Source organism: Falco peregrinus, chromosome 11 (assembly GCF_023634155.1).
Source record: "Falco peregrinus isolate bFalPer1 chromosome 11, bFalPer1.pri, whole genome shotgun sequence".
In the NCBI taxonomy this organism is placed as follows: Eukaryota; Metazoa; Chordata; class Aves; order Falconiformes; family Falconidae; genus Falco; species Falco peregrinus.
Window position 1 is genome coordinate 4491221 of NC_073731.1, and position 25226 is coordinate 4516446.

The following is a 25226-nucleotide window of genomic DNA, read 5'->3' on the forward strand; positions in this document are numbered from 1 at the left end:
TAGATTTAATTCATAGTATAATTAAAATATTTCTTAAGTCTTTCTGTGGTGCTGTGGTCCGAAGGGAAGTATCTTTGTAACTACCATGGTTGGAAAGCAAGAAAGAAGCACATTTCAATAAATTCCCCTCACAGTGCATGATCTCCTTTATCTAACTAAAAGTCAGGAAAAACAAACACCATTTTTTATATACAGTAAAGAGTATCAAAATGCATGACTTTAGAAACTCATCATGTTTTCATAAACACTGATAGACATTTTCCTTCTTTCCACAGCTGGTACCATTCATTTATCTACTACTTGATACTATTAAGAGCAAAGTCAAGTAGAAAATTTAGACTGCATGCAGAACACTGTAATTATTTGCATGTGCAAACTAGGGGTGTCAAAAATAATCTGCATTGAAGGCCTCATGCTCAAACAATAATTTGGATTTTCAGTAAGATGTGCAATATCTATGGAAAATACTGAAAAAATATGCTGATTTATAGCATGTTTTAACTACAAAGTTTTAGTAGTTTACTCAACTCCACAGTGTAGAAAAAAGATCCTTCCAGATTTTCAATGTCAGACTGAAATTATAATTCAGTTAAGCCTAAAGAAAAAAAGACTTCTTACTCAACTCTGTTTCAGGAAAAGAAATAAACAGTAATGGTTTTACTGCCTGCTGGAAGATAGCAAACTTGGTTCTGCCAGACCAGTGAAGAAAAATGTCTAACCTTCACCAACCATATCCTCCATCATATTTAAAAGGGGGATAAAACAAAAATAAAGCTGCTACAATAGCACATGGAAAGATGACATAATTCTTGAGAAGTGTTTTAGTAGTATCTTAAACTGGACCCTGAAGTAAACTAGAAGATTTGGTAGCGTAAGACGAAATAGCAAAAAATGCTCTTTAAGGCAAGCTCCCTAAGATATCAAGTTAATACTTTAACTCATTTTTCCAAAATTATCCTCTGTACAGCCCACTGGGGTTAATTCATTTAAGATGACAAATGTACAGAATCACTGTAAGATGCACCCACCAGAAGAAAATCGCATAAGGTTTCAGAGAGAAAAAAAAATAATCTCACATTTCAGTATCACCTTTCTTTTTACTTTAATAACTTACTAGAAAAAAACATTTGCTAGGCTCTTTAGTGCCTTTATTTGTTTTAACTTGCCTTACAAGCTTCAGTAGAAATGGGGGGTGTACCTGAAATTTAAAAAAGGTAAATACAGCTAAACTTATGTGATATAAAAATGAATCTCTTGGAGAAACGGTAGAATGTCAGCAGATGCTGTGGTTTCTTTGGGCAAATACACATATATGGTTAATATAATTTGATTACTTTAGTTATCGGATACTAATTCAAAATTACGTAAAACCGAGTCAGAAGTACAATGTTTTTCTGATTTCTTTTTATCACTCTTACCTTGACTAAGATGTTCATGATAGATAGAGGCAAGGTTAGGAAGGTGCTGCTGGAGATGAGATGTTAGCTCAGCATGTGAATTAATCTGTACAAGCTCTTCTTCACAGCCAGACTCCTCCCCATCAAAATCAGCCATATTTTTCTCTGATTTTGCACTGACTTGGGAACTACTGCAACTGACATCATCTGCACTTAGCATATCATCGACCATATGCCTGTAAAAGAAGAATATTAGAATGGACAGTATCAAAGAGAAAGCTGTTTATAGCAGACTACAAGTGAGCAGACATCTCCCTAAAGCTAAAGTCAGGATGAATCATCTGTCTGAACAGAGCAGATCTTCACATGAGTTTGAAAAACAATTACAGATAAATTGAAGGTCTCACTATCATGACAACTGTGTTGACTTCTTTAATGTTAACTAAATACACCATTTTCCAAACTAATTTTAACATTTTATTAAATGTTGTCTTATTTATTCAACACAAAACCTTAACAAAAAACTTTAATCAAATGTTAACAAAACAGATGACTGTGCAACTATCTGCTGTAACTATCATGTCTGCTAGACAAAATTATCCTGACTATAGCAAAATGTCCATAAAAATTTCTGCCCAAATGGAATATTTTGCTACCACTTTTATTTCTGAAGAAACATCTAGCCACCTACCCATCATGGTGGTGGTGATGGTGGTGGTGATGGTGATGATGCTGTGGCCCAATGAACTGTCGACAGTTAAATAATTCATTTCCAATAGTTTCCCCAAGGAAGTCCCCTGTATGAGTTATACAAGAATCTTGAGACCCTTGTGAAATGTGAGCAGCGCTCATTTCCCCTGTCATATCATGCTCTGCATCCTCAGTGTGAGAACAAGCATCTAGCATTCTAATTCGATTATCCACCGGTGTCACAGAGTCACTGTTAAAAACATGGTCCTTTCCTGCCCCATTATTTGCACCACTCCTCTCCGATGCCCCTTGTGAATCTCCCAGACAAATGCCTGCTTGTGATTCCAGTTTTCTGCTTCGCAGATCTGTGCTCCTACTGCTCTTCTGGGGATTATGACTCCTATCTTCTTCCTCTTCATCCTCCTCCTCTTTGAGAGCTTCAATATCTGCAATGTCCTCAGACTGCACCTCGCTGCCAGGGCTTCCAGCAGACTGGCTTGCATGACTGGAGTTGGCTTCATTGCTAGATCCATCACTGTGGCCACTGCTACTACCGGGACCACTACTGCCATCCTCACCACTGTTGGCTGTCTCATCAGAGCTTCCTTGCATGGATTCCTGTAATAATAATAATAATAATTATTTTTTTAAGATTGGTGGAAAAATAAAACACCACTGAAAATACATGATCAATTTCATCATTCAAACACCATTCTCAAACGTGCCAAATCTACCAGTTTTCATTCGTTCTTTCTCAATTTGGGTGCCAATGACAAAATGCTCTGAGAAAGATTCAGATTTAAGAATTATTTTTGCATTATCTTATTCGTAAGAAGGTTTATCTTCAGGGTTTGCACCTACACAGAGTCACAGTGTGACATGTGAACAGTATGTCACGCAATCCCTTACTAAGAGATTAATCTAACTGAAATACAATTTAAATGCCACAAGCCGTTTGTTTGAGGTGTTTTTTTGTAGTGCACTTGTTCACAGGCAAGGTACAATATATTCTATGTGAACTGCACAGAATATAAGTAAAGATTCCAGCTATCCACTATCTTGCTGCAGGTAAACATACCTGCTATGCACCTGTTCAGGTCTTGAAACAATTATGGAAAAAAATTATTTCCATTGTTAGTAATAGGGAACTCAGTAACAACATTCACAGACTAAGATTTACACTCTTACCTCTGTATCTGAAAGACGCTGCTGTACATGTTTTGTTCTGTTAATAAGCTGTTCCTCCATTTCAATATCACTGCCTCCACTCTGATGGGTGTCACTGTTGTCACTACTTTGAGGGCTTGCTGCTGGTGACCCTAGTTCAAAACCACATTTCCCAGTTACTTTGTGATATGTGTTAATTGGAATATAACAGCATCACATAAATCTGCCTCAAATGTTGAACTCAACAGCATTCTTCCTGCAAACAGCTGAACAAGGGATGTAACTCAATCTGTGTACCTAAACACTAAAAATTATTTTTAAAGCACTGAGCATTTAACTACAAAATTTGTATTCTTATGTCTCTTCTTGCCATATATAGCACGCCTACTTGAATTTCCTAGATGCTACATGAAATATTATTTTCATTTGACTTCTCATAAAAATGTAATTTCAACCTTTTACTAGTTCTTCTATTCAAATTCAATAGCTGTAGAAAAAAACACTGTAGTATCAAACATTATCAGCCTGTGGTGTACTTCTAAAAGTGTACTTACAAGGTGAAGGGGCTGCTCTTCTGAGCTCCTCTTCTTCTGGAGGAAAAAAGCAGGATGGAAAAATAAGTGACTAAGAATCTTTTTGTCAGCATATAGTTTTGTCCACGATTCATAAAAATCAAGAGTAGGAAAAGAAAGGGAAACTACAGCAGAATGGCTTGGTAGCACCTTTAGTAATGAGTGTGGGGAAATATACAGTCAAGTAAAAACAAAAAAAAAACCCCATCACAACAAAAAATCCCACCAACCCAGAAATAGCATGTAATGTCAGAAACTAGGTAAAAAAATAAGGTAAGCTCTTGTAAGATTTTATGTAGCTATGTAAGTTACAGATGTTCAGCAGAACTAGAATAGTTAACTGATGAGTTATGGACCATCCTCTGAATTTAAAAAAACAAAACAACAAAAAAACCCACAAAAAACCTCCACATACTATTTAGATACACAAACAGAACTGATCTGAAAAAGCTTTCCAAAGGCACTCACAAAGTTGTAATGCTTTTGTCTTTACCCTCAACTTCTGCTTGAAAAATATGCCAGCATGACACTTTTTAAAAATACTTCCAAGTAAAAAGTTCTATACATCCTTTTTGTCCAAAGTCAACAAGGAGACTACGAAAATTAAAAATGTAACTACCTGATCTATTGGAAAACCACATACCTTTTTTGTTTCCCATGGGTAGATTGGTACTCAGTAAAGATGCAAAAGAGCTTTGTTTTGACAGCTGAGCCTTAGCTGCTAGTGCATTATTCCACAGTGCTTTTATAAGCATTGATGCCAAATACAAGGTCTAGAAACAAAACCAGGTTAACAGTGCCATTAAGAAGCAGTAGGTTTTGTATGCAAAGATCGACTGTTAAGCCTTCTATAGGCCAATACTATACTTCACCAAAATAAACCAACCAAAATAAATGAATGCACAAAGTAATGTTGTGTGAAACACTTTTTAACTTCAGACATGAAGTTAAAATCTTCTATCAGTGGTTACGTAGTCCTCAAAAACCTCTGAAAAAGATTATAATTCAAAAGCCAGAAAAGGCCTACTTGAAGAAATATTACAACTTTACTCACATAATGTCCTCTTCATGCATTACTGAATATTATTTTTACATGCATTCCTTTAGAAAAACAAAGACAAATCCATAATGCTTGACTAATATACTAACATAGTTTCTTTTCTCATTACAGTGATTTTGTTTGGCTCCTCTTTACCTGTTCAGTGTGAGCACTTGGATGAAGAGTTGAGACCAGGTTAAGAAGATGTCTAAGTGGGACAGGGTCCAGGTTTTTGATCAAAGAAGGAAACAAGTCATGTATGTAACGACTGCAATGCTTTAGCTACAAAGTAGAAATAAACGGAGAAGGTAACAGCAAAATAAATTTCTAAAAAAAATGTCAAAAATTGATAAAATTCGAGCAATTAAACACCACCTTTGCACAAATTCTCAGAAACACTTGTCCAGTAATTCCAAACTACATCAGACTTGACATTTTGCCTTAACTTCATTTTTACACTGCGAAGCATATAAAGTTTAGTGAAATCAACTGTAACAACATCTTCCTTATTTCCAGTTCCAAGAGATTTGGTGAAAAGAAGAACTGGAAGTTCATGTGGTATTTTAACTTAACTGTAACTTATAAAATATTAGTGTATATGCTAAATCCTGAGGGAAGTAATATTTGCAGTGATTACCTTATTAGCAGTGGTAAATACAAATAAAGACATTACAGACTAATATGAGACTGAGAGAACAGACTGTGTGAACTGTGTGAGGATTACTTATAATTCGGTTTTCCTTCCAGTAGTGGATGTCAAAAAATATGACAATGTATTTAGCTAACTACTCTACTTACACATTGAAGTTACAGTGCTCCTAGATGCTTACCTCTTAGGTTAAATGCTGCTTTTCATAGTCACTCAAAGGGTTTCATTACGTTTGTAAGGATGTTTATATTCAAAAGAATAAAATAATGGTTACAGGAAGCTTCTAGAAAAAACATTCTTAACGCTGGTTGCCACACAGGCACCTCAAAAGGTTTTTTTTTCATTAGTTATTTTATCTTGCATTCTTGGCATATAAAATATCTGTGTCAGCAGTTTATGAGGTACAGGCCATCCTTCACAGGATTTAAATGTAATGATGCGGGTTCTATAGAGGGATGCATTTAAACATGTTGAGATATCTGCCTCTACTCAGAGAAGATAAATTTTTGTCAAAAAGTTTAAAAAGTGGAAGATGGATTCTTTAAGGCCTTCTCTTCTTACAGTCTAAATGTGTCAGTCTTTTAAATAACATTAGAGGTTTAAACCTTTTACAGGAAGTAATCAGGACATACAATCGAACACGTATATTCTGAAAATATCAGGGTGTCAAAATGAACATGTGAACTGTGGAAGACTTATCACATTTGGGTAATATATTAAGTTCTTAAAATACTATAAAAGATAATTAAAATCCAGAGGTCTAACGCTAGTGTTAGTTACTATGTGTGTGCAATCAAGGGAGCTAAAATATTGCTTTAAAAAGGTAAGTGAAGTAAGTAATCATTAATTACTCTGATACAGAAATTTGTTGGAGCCTAGTAGAGTGAATGCTGTTATAATGAGCATTTATTACGTAGCAGCTGCATGTTATAATGACAATGGACTACAGAGGTTTCAGAATGTATACACAGCATTATTTGAAACAAATTACAGAGAAATACTGAACACAAAAAACCCCAACCCTTCAAATTCTAACTTGTATAAAAGTATGTTCCTGTCAAAAAGATCAATTTTATTTCTGACCTTCATTTTGAGGGTATTTTTTAGAAAAATTGACACTGAAACCTTGAGGGGTTTTTCTGGTGCTTGGTTTTTGTTTGTTTGTTTGTTTGATTAACAAAAGCAGACTGAAACCATGGAAAAACAGTTTCCACAACAGGAAATCAAGATGTCTACTGTATTCAAATCCCCTAAATAATAAATTTCACAACCTAAAATAAAAAGCCTAGCAATCCATTAAAATTAGCAAACAAATATAGCTTTCCAAAGGAAAAAAACCTATCAGAGTTTCCACGTTTACCAAGCAAAAAATAAAATCTCAGTGCCTTCTATAGACTGTAACACCAGCACCATGGCACAGCTGTGAACTTCATTGTCACAATTTTCACCTGATTGTTCCCACCAGGAGTACCAGAAATGGAAGCTACAATACATCGCAGCAAGGCAATTTAGCACGACAGTAAAAGTATTACATCTACCCTACAATCTTCATCACCATTCTTAGTGAAAACACTATGTCCTTGCTATACAACTTCAGGTTTTCCTTGTATGAAAGTAGCATAGGTGAATTTTTGCATCTAATAAAAACCAGTAACTGTGGCAATTACCTAACTTGAAATTTTGGTCAGCAAAACACTCAGACAGACAGACAAAGTAAAAAACTTAACTTTAAGAATGTAAAACAAAATCAACTTGCCATTTTCTATTTTGTGGGTTTTTAATCACTCCTGCAATTATAAAATTGTTATATATACCTGTGCTGCAGCCCAAATACAGTCTATATGTTGAGTACTAAGTCTCCCTTCAGCTGCAAGAAAATTCAGAATCACTTGGCACTGTTTGATGATCTGCAAAATGAGAACATATTGAGGAAAGATTTACTAGAAGTTACACCCCCATGTTTATACTAAAAATAGTAATTTCATACAAACCTCAATATGTAAATTTGGTCCAAAAATGTGCTCAACTACATTGTTGCTGATAAGCCAGTCTGCAAGCTCTTTTGCAATTGATCTAGAGATGAAAAGAAGAGTGGACATATGTAAAATTATCGGTCTATAATGTATATGCTGTGCTCTTCCCTAGCACAGCATGTTTTTTCAAAATAAGATCTGTAATCGTAGTAAGCACACGAAAACTTTTTTGAACGCAAAGCATACTCAACATTTGTTCATTCAGGTAGGAAGCAAAAGATTTCCGCATTTTTTCTGTAGCTGGAAGGCTAATGCCAAATACCAACATTTCCCACTCACCCCTCTGGTTCATTAGCAAACCTGTAGCCAACAACTCTACCTATTTTATTAGTTAATAGAGCTCAACAGACCACCTGCAGACCACTTTTGAAGACCTCACAGGTAAGATTTTGATAAACAGTGCTATTTAACCTGAATTCATCGTGAAATTCCAGAACTATTTTTTAAAGAAAGTAACATAAACATTTTTAGATTCTCTTGCATAAATAGCAACTCACATAGCTTTAAAAACCCTATGTTTTACACAGTCAAACTCACACATATGTAGCATACAGATACTTCAAAATTCTCATTTTCTTTCACCCATAAGAATGGGGAACTCTACCCACTGCCAATCCATAAGCAAACATTCAAACAGGAGAGCACAAGGAAACTGAATTTTCCAAAACAAAAGTTGAACTTCCAGAAAGGACTGCTCTGTCTGGAAACTAGTGCATAAGCTCCTTTTTATTCCTTCCTTTCAAGTAAATGTTTGTTTATCCAGATTTTGGCACCAGAAGCAATTAGAGGACATCACAGTATTTAAAGAACAGCCTGTAGTTTTAAATGGCCCTGGAATAAAAGCCCTCTGTTTCACAAACAGGAGTGGATGGGAGGGAGGGGACGTCTTAGAGGACTACAGGAAGAATTATTTTTACCAGTACTGTATGTGTCATGTTTATGGTCACTATTAAAATTCCAGGATTGCCAACCTTTATCATCCGCTGTAAGAAAAGAAGATTCTTTAAGTACAAAGAGACTGCCTTTGTAGGTCTTCCAAACAGGATTCGCTTTTCCAGGGCACATTGCCAGTTCATCAATTGTTTTGAATTGCCTGATCCCTATGGATGAACTCAAGGAGCAAAATTCCTGTTACTCAACACCATTCCTATACTGACTTCTCCCATTCTAATTCCAGGACATGGGGAATCAAATGTTCTTATATTGCTCAAAAAAGATAACGTCCCCAACATTTAAGTAGTAAGTAGCTTGTGAGGTACAATTTACCAATAGTATCACTTACAGCCTATTGATAAATTAGTTCTTATACCCTGTCAAATTGACTTTTCAGTATCTGCTCAGAGGGATGAAAAAGGTAAGCCAGATCTCTTCCATGAAATCAAGATCTACTTAACTTCCTACAGCCTCATTTCAAAACAAAACCAAAATCCAACCACCACCCCCAACCCGCCAAAGATGCCCACCCCAACCCAAACTTGGAGCATGCACATTACAGACCCACTGAGGGCTTGCATTTCTGTCAAACAAAATCTAAAACAAGACCTTTTGACATGCGAGCTGTAATTTTGCAGATTTTACAGCTAAGGGACCTTATTATTCATTTGAATATATGCTAACAGTCTCCTTTTAGCAACACACACAGCTCTAAAAAACGCTCTTATCCACCTGCCTCCATGCTGACAAGCACACGTGACCACAGTGGCATTGCCCATACAGCTCTGGTACTTTCCATTTTGTCAGACAGCTGGCAGACCCAATACTACACATTGATCTTAAATCGTAAGTGCCCAACCCACACTGTGAAAACCAAACGCAGCCTGCAAAAAAGTGCCATGAACCTACAACCTGTTTGCCCCCACCTCCTTCTTACGGCTTTACACTGCTTCCCCTTGCTGCGGGCCGAAGTGCTCCTGCTACGTGACCAAAGTATAAGCAGGAAGCCTCATAGTTTGCATTTTGCACCTATAAAAGGTAGGCAGACCTGGTCACACGAGTGAACATACATCCACTAGATGCAGGAGACCTAAATGGATGCATTTCTAGATACAAACTGTAAAAAAAATCACTGCATATAGTCCTCCATAAGGTGCAAAAGCCTTAACACATGAGCCATAAGTCAATGGAGGCAATTTTGTTCCACGACCACTTAATTTCTTCTTGGGTCTGAATTTTTAAACCTGTTGCTTTCAGAATGAATCCCAGATAAACACTGCCAGGCAATGTTAGCATGAAAGGACTTACTCTTCAGTGTGTCTCTCTAAACCAAACACTTCTGCTAGTGCCACAAAGTCCATTAGACATTGTATCCAGTCATTGGTTGCATTTTAGCTACTCCACAGGAAAGAACAAAAACTCTCTTAGTGAGTTCCTTCACATTTTATTAAATAAGTATGGCAGTTCTCTATCTCTAATTGGCAACATTTTTCTTCTGAGAAATAATGGATTATTCTTTTCATGGAATGCCTTTTTTTAATAGATGTACTCTCAGCAGTAAAATCTCTTTATCATACTGGTGAGCTCAACCGTGATAAAATGACATCTCAGATTTCTGAAGGTAAACATTCATTTGATATGGATTTGTTGAGGATGACAAAAAACAAGAGGATCCTTGTGAAAGGTAGAATGCAGCCTTTGTGTTTCCCAGCGAGAACTGTTCCTCCCAGAATGTTTTGCTGAGGGCACACCAATCACTAAATACACTGCCTTTTAAAATGACAAAGTTATTACCAGCACCAAGTATTTTGTTCTCTCATATACTAAGAAATACATTTGGGATAGTAGATTCAAGGATTCACCAAAGAAAACTAATTTCAGTGTAAATGAAGGATGCCTGACTTATTTCCTCAACACTTCAGTTTCAGGAAAGTTTTTTTTCATCCAGTGGTTTTCCAGCTCCTTGGTAAGTTTTCTCACTTCCAAACAGAGCTAACATCTTAACTCACAAGCAATTCCAGAACTTCATATAAATAAAAAAACCTTGCCAGCCTATGGATAAATCAACCTATGATTTAAGTCTGTGTACTGTCATTTACCCCATTTTAATTTAATAATTATCAGAAGCCCTATAACCTTGAGAAATTTCAGATACACTCAAATTCATAAAAATTCATTGAGTTCCAAGTTGTCCCAAATCACCACGGCAACCTGGACATTTTACTAGAGGATTTAAAGTATAATTTTCAATATTTTTCAATGTGGCTACCTTTCAGTTTCTAGCTATGTTAAAATTTCTTCCATATAGATTTCAATTTCAAATCATCTGTATTTTTCGTAATTCAAAAGTATCTTTTCATAAAGCAATTTGCAAATTATTGTATAACTATTACTAGACAATAAAACTACAATTCAGGCAACTCATCAATAACTCAATTTTCAGTAAAGGTATGCTCAAATTTTCTTGTAAAAGAAGTTCTTCAAAAGGTTGTAGAAAAATTTTCCTCTTCATCCTGAAGCAAACAGTGAGAGTGAAAAACATGCATTATGATCTAAGTATAGGTATGCTTACTCTAACATGGAAGCAGCAGTACAAAAATGGTTTTACAAATTAGGTATCTAAGTCATACAGGCCTTCACAGTAAGAACACACATCTTGCTAATAACATGTATTAGCTGTTTTTCCACAGATTCAGTAATTGGGATAGCAAAAGTCATTTAAAGAACTTGATATTCTCTACAAGTCTATGTTGGGTGAGGGAGGACAAGAAAAGAATGAAAAAGTAAAGGGAGCAGCTAGTCTAGTTTAATAGCCTCTAAATCTTTCTCACACTGGAAATCTGCAAAATATATTGGGCTTGATGATCTCTAGATTCCATCACCTTCTCCCTAGACTTTTCATTTAAATGCACTGACAATCTGTATCTCTCAAAAAAAAAAAACCAAACACTTTCAGGAAATGAAATTCAAGCACTTTTGACATTACTTTCCACAGGCATTCCATGAGACTGCAGGGAAGAGAGTGGAAGCTATGCCATTTGTGATATAACTTGATGTTTATGAACTGCACTTAGGAAAGGCAAGTACTAAGCTTGCACTTTGTTCATTATTGTAAATAAAACTATACAGAGGAAAACTACAGTTTATGTGTTTTCCAGGTAGGTCAAAGAATGCCTGTCTATAAGAGGACCGGGTAAAGTCCTAGAAACATTTTAATCTAAGGCTGTGGTGCAATACTTGGTAGCCACACGATGACCCAGATCCAGGAACAAATCCCACAACAAAATACCCCCCCAGAGAAAGCCTTATTTATCCAGCCAGTCAATTCCCAACACAATTCACCACGCATCTACAAAAACACACCAGCTCGGTACTGGATGAAATACACCAGCAAGTCAGCAACGTCACTGAAAAATATGTAAAAGCTTACAAGATAAAATGCAGCAATATAATGAGCAACTTGCAAAGGATGAGCACTAACATTTCTTGACAAAATCACGGAAATAGTTCTACAACACAACAACAGATGCAATACACTGATCTCAACTATTTAGGACCAGAAATGTAAAGAGGATATAGCAGGCACCTTCTCAACACACATTCAAGCACATGGTTTTGTTTACGAGCACACATTTTCCTATTTGATGCTCTGCAGGCTCCAAAACCACCACTCCGACATCATCTCGAATATTTAGTAAACTACTATGTATGCCACTAGAAAGGCATATACCACCAGAAAGAAACATTGATGAGTGGAGTAAAAAGCTTTACTACTGGTTGGTTGGGTTTTTTTTCAGAGAAAATGTGAAAAAATCCCTGGAATGTGGAATGGAGAGAGGGGAAGAAAAGTTTAAATGATGCTGCCATAAATCCAGCTAGCGAGCTGGATTTCTCAATTTCAAAAATTGAGAAAGCAAGAGTTAATAGGAGCTAAGAGAACAGTGGCGAAGGGAAAAAGCAATACAAAACTAGCAGTTTAATAGCGCAATAAATAAGGAAAAAGAGGGAAAAGAAAGGAAAAGAAATAGCCCAGATCTTTCTAATCACAGGTGAAAGGAATTTTGGACATCTGAAGTTACTCCATAAGAAGCTTTTTAAGTGAGAGTAGTCAAGTTTTTTAAATTAGATGGGAGGTTGCCTCAACATCAAGCTGAAACCCAAATTCCTGGCTGCCTGCCAAGAGAAGAGCAAAACAAAATATCTCTTTACACATGTTATTTCCACAAGCTACCAGTGTCCTTAATAAAGAAAAACCAACACGTTTTCCTCCTGTGGTCCAAATAGCACAAAGGAAAAAAATCTTCCCCTCCCTGAAAGGCACGATCATTTTTCACTAACTGGCATCAGCAAAATAGTTTTACGAATCACTATGCAATGACTTGAAAACTCTTCTGCTCAGCCTCATTGTTTTTAGCTTCAACAGATTTCATACTCTTCATTACCTCAGATTGCAAAGAATTTGATTCTATCTTAAGAGCCAGGGATAACTAAATTAAAAATATTTCTCTGAGGGTTACTATGAAGTTGGAGTCACTGAGACATTGCAAGTATCTGGACAATACACATACTCAGTCACCACAAACCCTCAACCCTAGAGAAGACAGTCAAATACACTAAATCTAAAAAGACATACAAATACCTGGAGCTAGAAAACAGACTCCTGTGTCTCAGCTTTCTGCTGTTTTCAAGTGTAAATTGTGAAATCCAGTGTTTTGCTAGTCAGAAGATGCTTTAGCTTGTCTTACCATGAAAAAATTTGCAACCATGCAGATAAAGGTGGGAAGCTACTGTTGCAAAATAGTTGCTAAAAAATCCTGATGGTACTTCCCAACAAAAGGGAAAGAGCTAGGACTAACTGACAGCTCTTTTTTAAAAAAACAGATACCTCCCGCAAACCCACCTTATCAAGATACAGAAGGAGAAATCCCAAAGGTTGACAGTTCCAAATGCATCTGGAAAAGTCAAAACACATAATGGGGATGACCAGACATAAAGCAAAACATCCTCCTTTGATAATTCTGCAGAGGCTACAAAGGTACAAATAAATCTTAGACTTCCTTTTTCCACTAAAGAAAGAAAATAGGAATGAAAAGCTTTCCTTTTGCTGCTCATTCAATCACTGCCAACTCCGTAAGCGCCTTCTCATCCAAAAATTTCTCAGGAACACAGTCTGTAATGAGAGGGAAGCTTTGTACTGAACAAACTGTAGAAGTAAGACATTTTCCCCATCCTTCTGCACCAGCCTTTTCTGATTATTTGGATGGAAGAAACCAGTGATTCCAAAAGATATTTGAAGATGAGCAGCAATACTTGTTACTGCTTTGTACCCAACTTTTCAGGTAAAACACCAGACTGATTGGAATTCAGAATAGAATAAAAAAAAAAATCACATACTACAAAAGTGGAAAAGAAGGTCTTCTGTTCATGCTGCATTCCTTTCAAATGACAGGCTGTTTACAGATGCCCTTGCCAAGAAAGTAATATCCCAAATGAGAATTTGACAATTTCCTTCAGCTTTAAAATAACTCTGATGTTCTTGCATAGTACATCTGCTCTTCTGCAGGGAAATGTAGGCACCCTTCTCTTTTTTCCCCCCAGTTGATAACTTTCCTTTCTTATATTTGACACAGAAAATCAAACAGCTTATTAGATTTAACTGGCAGAATAACTTCTTGTTGATGTTAGTTACTACTAGTAAAAAACTATTTCATTCACAATGTGTTTCAGAAGATACACTAACCAAGAAACACGTCAGTTTCAGATTTTCAACATGAAGGAAGAAGAAATGGATAAAATTAAGGTTTGGCAGTCCCAGTGTAACAATACACCATAAACTCGCAGCACAATATTGAAAATACCCATCAACCAAGCCACCTCACATACTCAACGTGTTATGCTCCTGTAGTATTTACTTCTACTGCTATAGAACTAGAGGCTCTGGAAAAAACCCAACACCTCTCCCAGGGCACAAAATCTAGAAGTAACAATTACATACAAGGATATATTATGTTAATATTATAATAAAATAATACATGTGTGATTAACATTTATTACAAGAATGCAAATTTGTGGAAATGTACATGGACTTGATGACATTACATTCAGGTTTCATCAGGTCATAGTAAGATATCTGCATTATACTTGATGGGAATTCTTTAAATTTTTTCTGAGATTATGTATCAAAATTTCCTTTAAAGTTAATGGATAGCATTGATTCATGTTCACTTACTGATTTAGTGAACAAAAGACAAGAAAAAGTTGATCACAAGTGGTTACTTGTTTTGTATTCTCAAGGTATTTTCAGATCTTTATGGAAGCAAAACTGCCCCAGATTCTGATTCTTTATTTTAAATATCAGCCTATTACCATAAATTTAACTTCAAATATTCAAGGTGTTATTAACAAGAAATCTACAGTATTGTGGTCTTGACTGCTGCCAGGTTTCAATAAGCAAGTGTCAAAATAAAACCACCCAGACAAAAAAGCAAGCCAACTGCTGCTGTAACAGTCTTCTCATTAATGAGCAAAAGATACTGGAGAGTGTGTGTCTGTAACGAGACAGACAGGCACATAGATGCAACACCCAAGATAAAGGGAAAGAGAGTATCACACCCCAAGATAAACATAAGGAGTATATCACAAGTAAAATCCTAGATTTCACACACTTTGCCTATCATTTCAAAAGAACAGTTATTTCAACTACCTGAAGACATACTTTTGTCTAAATTCTAGACAGTCCTAACATTAAGTTTAGAGTTACTACAAAAATCAATACATTTCCTCACTGGAATCCAATCCCACACATGAATCTCCTCAAAGATTTATGAGGGTCCCCTTTAGAACTGTTAAAACACACCTGAATTATACAAATAATGACTTTGAAGAGAAAAAACAAATAGCCTCACAGACTCAGCATAAAACTACTAACAAGGCTGGGAGCCAGCGATGGCAAGACAAGTCTTCATTAACTAAATAATCAGGAGAAACGAGAAAACCACAAAAATACCACTAGGATGTCATCTAGCTGGCTTGTATGTATGTATGTATCACAGTGGAGATAATGGCCAGTTACAGGTATTTACTATTTTACTATCTACATTTTTCTAAAGGTTACCTTGACTCTACTTTTTAAGACAGTAAAAAAATCCAGAAACATTTAGAAATATTTTTAAAGTTACGATTTGAAACCATTTGTTAAACCCCTGATTAGAATATTTCTAATAAATGCCTTGCATTATCACTGTTCCTTACTGCGTGCAATCCATAACAACAATACAGAAGAAATGCAATCATATAGCACACTTAAAGTATTCATAATAATGTTCCTACTTACGTTTCTGTGTCTGAAACTAATGACTCATTATTACACACATCATTGAAGGTATGAAGTTGGTTCTATAGTTAGAAAAAGGAAGGAAAAAAAATTAAAATTTTATCTGAATATCTGGTGAGGTAGTTTTCTTATATTTAAAAAATAGTATTCATGACAGTAAACAAATTTTTCTAGTAATTTCAATGTTTTGAAATAAAACCCTATGACAAAAATCTGAACAGGCATTCTTGTAGGCAAGGAGGACCCATTTTCTTTATTATTCAACCTTTCTTTCACTAAAGCAATTAGGTGATGTTACAAAACTCCACCCACTCCAGAAATCAAAACAAGGTGTGTAGCAGCCACTTTGCACATCAGTTTTCATGAGAAATGAAACACCTACTCTGGAAACTTTTAGGATGTTTCTCCATTATTGTAACATTTACTACAACAGTGAAGATTTCTTTTGTCAAATTATCAAGTGTTGAAAGGCTACAAAATCGGACAATGAAAATTACGTATTTCTATATGATACAAAGCTTTCAAAGGCATCTGAACTGATAAATTCAAGTCATCCTGGGGGGGGTGGAGAGGTGGAGGGAGCCTGTTAAAAGGTTTAAATCTCTTTTCCACCTTTTTCCTCAACATCGACACTCCAGATACAAAGATGGCTCTATATCCAACTCTTCACATGTCCATAATATTTTAAAAAAAATTTTTAAAGTATTAATAAACAAAAACATTCTAATAAAAATAAAACTTATTTGTCATTTTGTTTTCGAAAAAATTAAAAACATGGTAACGTGAACTTTTGAAATTCAAATTAAACTTGTTGTAGAACTTTGTCAAAATATTTACTCTTTTCTTTCAGGTGACAGCCAATCTCCTGAAGTCTTTACACAAAGATTTATTTATGTCTAATCAACAATTTTCATGGGGAAATACGTTTTTGAAGAAACAAAATTGATAATATGCATTAAAATTAGTGAGACATGACAGACTGATTACACAATTATTAACAGAAAAGTTATTAATAGATACTTTCAAATGAAACATATTTAGGAGTGGAAAAACATGTGAACAGAACTTCATGAAGAAATTATTATGACCAATTAGAATTGGGTCAAATAAAGAAGTGAAAGTTCACTGGCTTTTCTGAAGATTAGTGCCCCAACCAAAAATGTTTTGAAAGGGATCAAAGAGTGAAAGAGTATTGAACTGTAACTACCATCAATTTTTAAATCCATGCTCACATGTTGATCCAGATTTCCCACACAAAATCCTTATCAAACAACATTTTGACAAATGGTGTTTTCATCTTGGAATTTTCAAACAATTTTTACAGTAATTTCAACTAAATTCTTAGAATTCTGACACAACAGCGCAAAACAAAATACACATGGGATAGTGCTGCACCACCTTCTCGCTAGCCTCCTAACATTTTTTGCACTTCACGTTCTGTTACCATGAAATGCCAGAGGGAATGAAATACTTCTACAATTTTTTACTATATATAAAACATTGTAAGAAACTAAAGACACCTGTGCCCAGACACTCAATTAATGTAACACAGAAGTGTTAGTTACAAAGTACTAACTAACAACGAATATATAAAGCCTTCAGTGAAGAAAGCTGAAAACAAGAAGGCATCTTCCTAGCAAGTCTTTTCTTGAGACCCAGGCACCAAAGGTAATTAAACTTTCTACATAGGAAACCAACGCAAGAAGAATAAATTTGAAAGACTGTTCAAGTTTTGCACTGAATTTGTTCTGGAAAAACCTAACTATGTTGCATTTGCATTCTCACTAATTCACAGAACCAAATAAAAAAGAGTTGAAAAACTGTAAAAGGCAGGATGGCCAGATCAGTTATGAGGATTCATTTTCACATGCTTAAGTTCATCTGCAAGTGGAAGAACATGAAAACCAAGAGTCCTATTTGTGAGGGAAAAGGATATTTTGGAGCTCAACCACCGCAACAGATGACTGGGAGAGTAAATCAAAGGCAAACAAGGTAACAACAAAAATAAAGCTTCCTGTGATTTGAATGAGAAACAACAAATTCACTCAGTGTTACAGAGCAGTTTTAGAGACTAATCATACAAAAAGACTTACTAACTTATTAACAAACAACATTACATTTTTTTTTACAAGTTGAAACCAATTTGCTTTAGTCTAAAAATACTGTAAATTTTTGCTTCTGGTAATACATGTCTGTTACTACAAATGTCACTTTTTGCAGTCATTTTTATCAATCCTAACAGATCAAAACATACAACTATTTGAAATAACACAATTTCACCCTCCCTTAAATGAACTGCATGCCTGAAAAAATAAACAAACTGATGCATTCTTATTTACAGACTTTCTTTTGGTAAGGATAAACAAAAAGACATACATTAGTAGTTGAACAAGGACAATTGTACTAAACCAGAGGGAAGTACCTACAGGAATAAAAACGTAACATAACTGGAGCTAGGCAATCATTGGAAATTTACTTCAAAATCAATGGTACTGAAAACGACATTTTCCAGAACTGTGCAGAATTTAAAAAGTAGTAAGTTACTTTTATGCCCAGTTAATGGTTGTATTTTACAATTTATCTGCCAGATATTATGAGATAACTGTAACCGAATAAATAATAAAGCACACAGCAATGAAAAATCAATGTTATATGTTCTATTTTCACCTACCTTCATCAACTCTCTGAAGTTTTCTTACCACACAAAAAAACCCCTAAACATTCACTTTACACTAATTAATTATGACAGAAAACTAGAATTCAGGCACTGAGCATATTATATCCAGCATTCATATGAAATCATAAGGATTACTTGTCTATATAAATTATGCTTACAGTAATGTCACTATTTCCTCCAGAAGTTAACTTTTTTTGTATCTTTATGCTTTAGCATCTTTACTGGATGAACTGCATTACATTTTCATTCATATAAATGCAAAACTGAATGGGTAATGAATTCAAGTCCAATAAATGCAGTCACCCTTAGAATAGCATTTAATTAACACTGAGTGGATGTAGTTCACAGTTTTGGTTTGTGTTGGTTTTTTTTAACTTAGTAGGTTATAGAGCTATGTAAATTAAATACTTTGGTTAAAAAAATCCAATAATCTGTCTGGAAATACTTACAGGTTACTTCCAATTGCCATTTATTAAAACAATTGTAAGTACTTTATATATAAATATAGTGAGAAGCAAATTCAAGTTTAAGTAAACTTGTCTTGAATTTACTGACAGTCAGTGGAGCAGAGAAGGCCAAACATGTTCAGAAAGTACTACAAAACTTAAGGACAACATGTTTGTTCATTCTAGTACAGTTTCTTCCTATTTATCACTTTGTGCATTAAGGCAAACATGACAGCATGAGCTATAAATTTTAAATACTGGAGTGTCAGAAGAAACACAAAATTGAAAAGGCTCAGATGAATAAAGAAAGTTTGCTTTTGACCTTCAGTACAACTGAACTCTATGGCTATAATACACGCATAGGAAGCAACGACAGACGAAAGATATACAGTGTATCTTGACCAGAGCAATCTGGAGCATTTCCATGGGAAAGAGAAGGGTGGTGTTTTTTGTTTTCATCTATTTCTATTTGATGCTCTATATATTTACCTCTTCAATTCAGCCTTCTGCTAATTAATGCAGAAAACTGCTCTCTTGAGAAACAGACTATACTAAACCAACAGGAAAAAGAGGTGTGTACAACACAAAGATGCAACTAATTACAATAGTCAAGATACTGTAAAGGTAAAAATGAAAACAGATCTAAAGCCTTTGTAAACAACAGATATAGCCATGTCAAGGGACTTCTACATAGCTGTCACAAATCACAGTTTTGAGAGTTTTGTTTAGCCTGGTAAACTGTTCAGGAAACGTGCTACAGGTCCATAGGCTGCAGAACATAACCATAACTTGGACTTATCTCTTGGTGAACCTAACATTCACAATTACGACTTATTTTCCTAAGACTGCATATAAGAGGATTCTGCTGTTTTCACACATTAAAAAAGCCCCCAAACAAGTCCATAACTCATACAACACAAAAAGAAACATTTTTTCTAAATATTTTTTGTATTTTTAAAAAATTCTTACTGTTATTTGACTCAGCCCAGCCAATCTCATTGTTAGAGTTGGAGACATGAAGTATTTAAACGCAAGATCAAGACTTTCTTTATCAAAACACAAGGCTGTATCCAATGGTTCTTTTACTGTGCTCCACATTAAATCTGCCATGTTCCGGGCTGCACTTTGTCGCAACTCCTGGTCTGACAGTTTACATAAATACCTAGAATAAATTACAAATGGAAGAAAAAGAAAAAGAAAAAAAAAAGGTTATGATTCAAACTAGAACATTCCTGGAACACCTTCCTCATTACAGCAAATACATATTTCTGATAGCTGTAAGAGTATTAAGCCTTAAAATATCACTATCAAAAGCCAGTAACTATAAAAAAACATCGAGGAAAAACAGAATTATGCATACTATTTTAAAAAGTAAATAAATTTCTTATTTTAAACCTCTTCAGATTTCTTTCATTCCACAAAAAGACAGGAAACACACGGAGTTCTTCAGAAATGTACGTTGGAAGCCTAAACCTCCTATCTGGTTCATGGGAAGGTGCCCTCTCCACATAGCTGTATCATGTTTATTTACTTTATTTAAAACTGAAGCATCACGATCCGCTTAACATATTAATATATTTTAAAGCTGAATTTCTGGAAACAGTGTCAGTGGACCACAAGCAGCTCTGACAGTGATAATACTCTGAAGATTAATATTTCCCTGTTTGTGGCCTCAGTGACAGAACAGAAAAAAAATTAATCGTGCAATCATTTTCTGATACAATTAGAATAAATGTGGTACACGAACATTTTTTTCTGCCATAACCACATGCCATCTGTGCTTGTACATCAGTACTCCCTGTGCCACAGTATTGCTTTCGCAACAGGTGAGTACAGGAACGCAAGCCCAACTTGTTTCTTCTGTTGACAGTAATTACAACCTTTAAAGATGCACGAGAAGCATCACCAGGGATTCTAGGAATCTTACACAGAAACCAAAAATGCCAAAGAATTTGAAACAGCTCAATTCTTCCTACTGCAGACATCTTAGACAAGGAGGGGGGCATCATCTAAAAATGCACAACAAGCCGCAATACAGATACTCTTTACAAATGGGAGGCAGAAGAAATAATCATTTATAAAAACTAACTTACAGAAGCTAACACAACCTTAGTCTTACCTAAGCGACTACAAGATCAACACATACCAAGAAAATCTGTACTGAAATGCCTTCACATATAAAGCACTGACACAGTTAAGAATTTCTTCTAAACTGAATGCATAAAAGAAAAATGTTTAGAAACAAGTTTTCCTGAGCTTATTTTGAAGCAGTTAAAGATTGCACAGTGAAAGGTACGTGCATATAAGGTTAGCATAATTAATTTTTTCTGCTGTACTTCAGCATTTTGACGTTTCAACTACATCCAAACTAGATTTAACTACACAGAATGTGTTAAAAATCCATTTGTTTGACAGCCGAAGCCTGGATCTACCATTGGAGACTGGCCAAATATATGCATGACTCTCTTAAAAAACACAAGAGATAATACCCTGAACTAGATTTATGTGCCATTCCTTTGCATTTACATAATATAAACATCAGTACACTTTTTAAAAAGCAAAAATACAGGACCTGACTCTTATTTAGATTAAGGCCGTTTTTCACTGCTCTTGCGTAGAGGCCTTAAAATAAACACACTTAAATGATACTTAACATTGTCAAACACAGGAAAGTGACTTCAGTGCAAATAATCTCAGGGACTGTAGATCTATGCTAGAAATCACAGACAAGTAACAGCAGAACAAAAGAAGGACCATTCAGGGCCAAGGCAATCAGATCTTTCACTGTTATTAATTGTGAAATTTGTCTTCTCATGTGGACCACTGGAAATCAGATCACAGCAAGAAAGTAATGCCTCTGTGCTATGACTTCTAAACAAAAGTAGCAACAAGAAGGGAATACTCATTTGAAAAGTCCAGCAGCAAACGAGACCCAGTGACCAATCTTTAACCTATGGACAGGTGAGGGGAGTTACACTGATGAAAAAATGCATTGGTCCATGGTGCAAAACCTAATAATCTCAATATGACTATCAGCAACCTTGGACCAGTTTTTATATCCCCGTTTTGACATGCAAAGTACAATCAGCCCTGGTTCCCGAAGTGTTTCAACGTTCATAATGGACATCAAGTCATACTCAATCGTTTTGTGAAGGACTTCTAAAGATCTCAAACATGCATAAATAAACTACATGATTTTTTTTCATTTTACTTGGGACAGACAAAGAGTGCTTGTGTGCAACAGACAGGCGGGAATGGACACATCTACATATACAGCACCAAGGGTGCTTTTGTGGCTTCACTACATCTCTTTATCAGGACTTTCACCTGAGATCTTCCTCACACTAGAAAGTTTCGTGAAGCAACTATACTAATCTAGTTTATACAACAAAACAATTTTTATTTTAATGCAATAGTATCAGTATAAACCTACTTTCATTCATAAAATTCATACTACAACAACATCGTTACGGTTCTTTCAGCACGTTTACTGTATTTAGTCCAAGCCTGAATCAGACTTGTGTCATGTTTTCCATATTATAATATCATTAAGGGACAGCGTTTAAAAAAAATCCCAACCGTGTAGGTACATTTTCACAGCTACAGAAGTACCTCAACAGGTACTACATAACAATCTGTTTTGCCAAGGCCCTAAAGTTGCACAGGAAAGAGCACTTTTTACTTGTTAATCCACATCCTAGGTTGTTTTTTTTAACACAACTGGGTTATTCTAACCAGGTACAGTATAAACATAGAAGATAGCATGCTTGTCTTTACAAGTATACCTGCATCTACACCAGAAAATTTATTGGCCCTACTACACCGGTCACAAATCAAGTATGATCATATCTTTACTACCAGGACTAAAACTACAGAAACATGCAGAATAGGCCAAGCCTCATTTTCACTGTGGAAAGACACAGTGGCTTAAACCCATCTGTATCAGTAAACTGGGTCCATGTTATGCTTTTACTGGTAGAATGTTATTATTAACAAAAGAAACCTTTAGCTAGCACTGGCAATGCACACACATCTTTCCTGACACTGACTGCAAATTTGCTGCATTGCCTTACATAAGAACAGTGATACTGAAGCAAGGCAAAAGGTCTATTTAGCCAAATATGGCCACTCTAAAAGCAGATGAAAGGTTTATCCCATATATAACAAAATGGATGCACCTATCTACTACTGTGAATTCATTTATCTCTTTCTATTTATCCTTGTGGCTTTCTTATTAACCTAGGCCACTTAGCTTCACAATTCTGTTCGCATGAAAAACAACCTCCTTTCCTGACATTTGTATGCATGCTCTCCATTTCTTGTTTTTTAAAACCTGTGAATTATCATTCCCTATTTACTGTCTTCGTATTATTCACGTAACAGCCATTTCCCTTGTCAAAAAAACTCCTAGACTACGTCTCTCCTCCTATCAATGTAATTTTTTATCTCCTACCTTCTTCGTCACCCTTCCTATCACCTAGGTAGTTCTCTTATTATCTCTGTGACATGGAACGATCAGAACTGTATATAGCATATAAATGTGAATATGTGACTGACTCATATAATGGCTTTCATTCTGTCCTTCACTTTTTTTTAATTCCTAAATTTTTATCTTTTTGATTCTGATTAGCATTAAGTCTTAAAGGAATACATGAAAAATACTTCACAATCTCTGTAAACTAGTAAATCTGAAAATTTTGCCTAAATGAGACTTTTGGAAAGAAACATACCTCTTCTTATACATATACATAAGGGATGGTCTATATATGTATAGGACCTGTCCTGCCAGACTGGCATACTTAAAATAATCAGTGAATATATATTATCTACATTTAAGCAACACATACACATATACATTAATTTTTAAAATATCAGTTTTAGTCTACTGAATCTATTTAAATTTTCTATATTTGGAGATAGAGAGAGTTCAGTTTTAAACATGCGGTTCCATGTTAATGTAACACTTGCAACCACATCTTATGCTTCAGGACTTCAGCTACTCAGCTGTGAAATAGATCTTTTTTTCCCTTAATATGACTCCTTTGGACCACAGCTGCAAAAGGGATATCTAGCAGAATGAGTCAGCGCTCCTCAGTGATATGAAGCATTCACTTAAGTGCCTGGCTATTGTCTCCTGACTTGTCTATTCTTTGCACCTACAGCATAGATCTTCAGATTTTTGGAGCAGTTAAAATATTTTTTGCAATTGAAAACTTCAAGGCTTATTAGAAGAGTTTTTCAGGACATTTAGTAGCAAAAGGTCATCTTGGGCACTCCCGTAACACTTAAATTCTTCAGAAAAATATTTTTAAGCGGAAAAGTAATTTGAATTCTTTCGGCTGCATTCTCTCTTACTGTATTCCACAGGAAGCACTGTGGATCAACACTTCTGTTCGGAGCTTTCACTTCCTCTGCACACAGCAGTGCTATGCCTGTGCCCTGTGCCGAGACTAAGCGGCTACCACAGGAACAACTGTCACTTGCGATTTCCTCTCAATGTGCTTGAGCACAGAATGTTCTGTTTCTCCCTAACTGGGGCAGAGACATGAATCCTTCGTAAAAAAAAAAATATCTCAAGATCTGTCTTGAAGTGAGAGAGAGGAAAAAGTGAGGAGAGGAGAAAGGGTTAGAATTAAACATGGTATTGGTCAGTACTAATGCTACACACAGCACTCAGGTTTTGCCAGAGGAACATTAAGTAGGTAACACCGACTGGGATGTCAAAGAAAGCAGAATTTCAGGTCTTTTCCTTCATACTATGCAGCACATTCTGGTGGTTTATAGAGGCACGTACAATATCAGACATACAACTTTATCTCTTACTTCTCATAAAACTGGACTTCATTGCTAGTCATCTTCTTTCTAAAGGATAGAGCTATCCATGACACTTTCCATCAACAACCTTGCCACTGAAAAAAACACTGTCCTCAAAACACCGCTGTTTATAGCTACTGCTCTCTTCAGGCATTCAATAGCTGGAACCACGCAGAGCATCTCTCATCTCTGATCTTGAGGTAGGAGACAGATGGAACTCATGTCTTTTATAAGACACATCATCAACAACTTGCCCTCATTTATAATTGCAGTTACGTCACTTTGTCAAGAAGTCTCTTCTTTTTTTCATGAGAATTTTGCAATTTGAAATGTAGAATTCCAAGGTATTAGGATCAATAAAAGCTTCCTTCTGAGGTCAAAACCACTTTGCTTCCTTACTGTAAGTCCTTTATTTCTTTCCTAAACTGCATAAAAACATAGGCCCTTCATGGGCAAGATAAGAATGCTGGTGCTCC

General features: G+C 35.6%; 1 protein-coding gene across 9 annotated transcripts in view; it reads right to left on the reverse strand.

Annotated features, from left to right (window-relative positions):
- USP34 (ubiquitin specific peptidase 34) overlaps positions 1-25226 on the reverse strand; it is a 137059-nt gene that overhangs the window by 74700 nt on the left and 37133 nt on the right. For all 9 annotated transcript variants that reach the window (XM_055816227.1, XM_055816223.1, XM_055816222.1 and 6 more), the window contains 10 exons: positions 19906-20098; positions 15814-15875; positions 7506-7587; positions 7329-7421; positions 5022-5147; positions 4470-4599; positions 3809-3844; positions 3276-3406; positions 2089-2705; positions 1419-1633 (listed from right to left, as the gene is read on the reverse strand). In XM_055816227.1, coding sequence (XP_055672202.1) covers positions 1419-1633; positions 2089-2705; positions 3276-3406; positions 3809-3844; positions 4470-4599; positions 5022-5147; positions 7329-7421; positions 7506-7587; positions 15814-15875; positions 19906-20098 — 1685 coding nt within the window. The remainder of the gene's footprint in view (positions 1-1418; positions 1634-2088; positions 2706-3275; positions 3407-3808; positions 3845-4469; positions 4600-5021; positions 5148-7328; positions 7422-7505; positions 7588-15813; positions 15876-19905; positions 20099-25226) is intronic.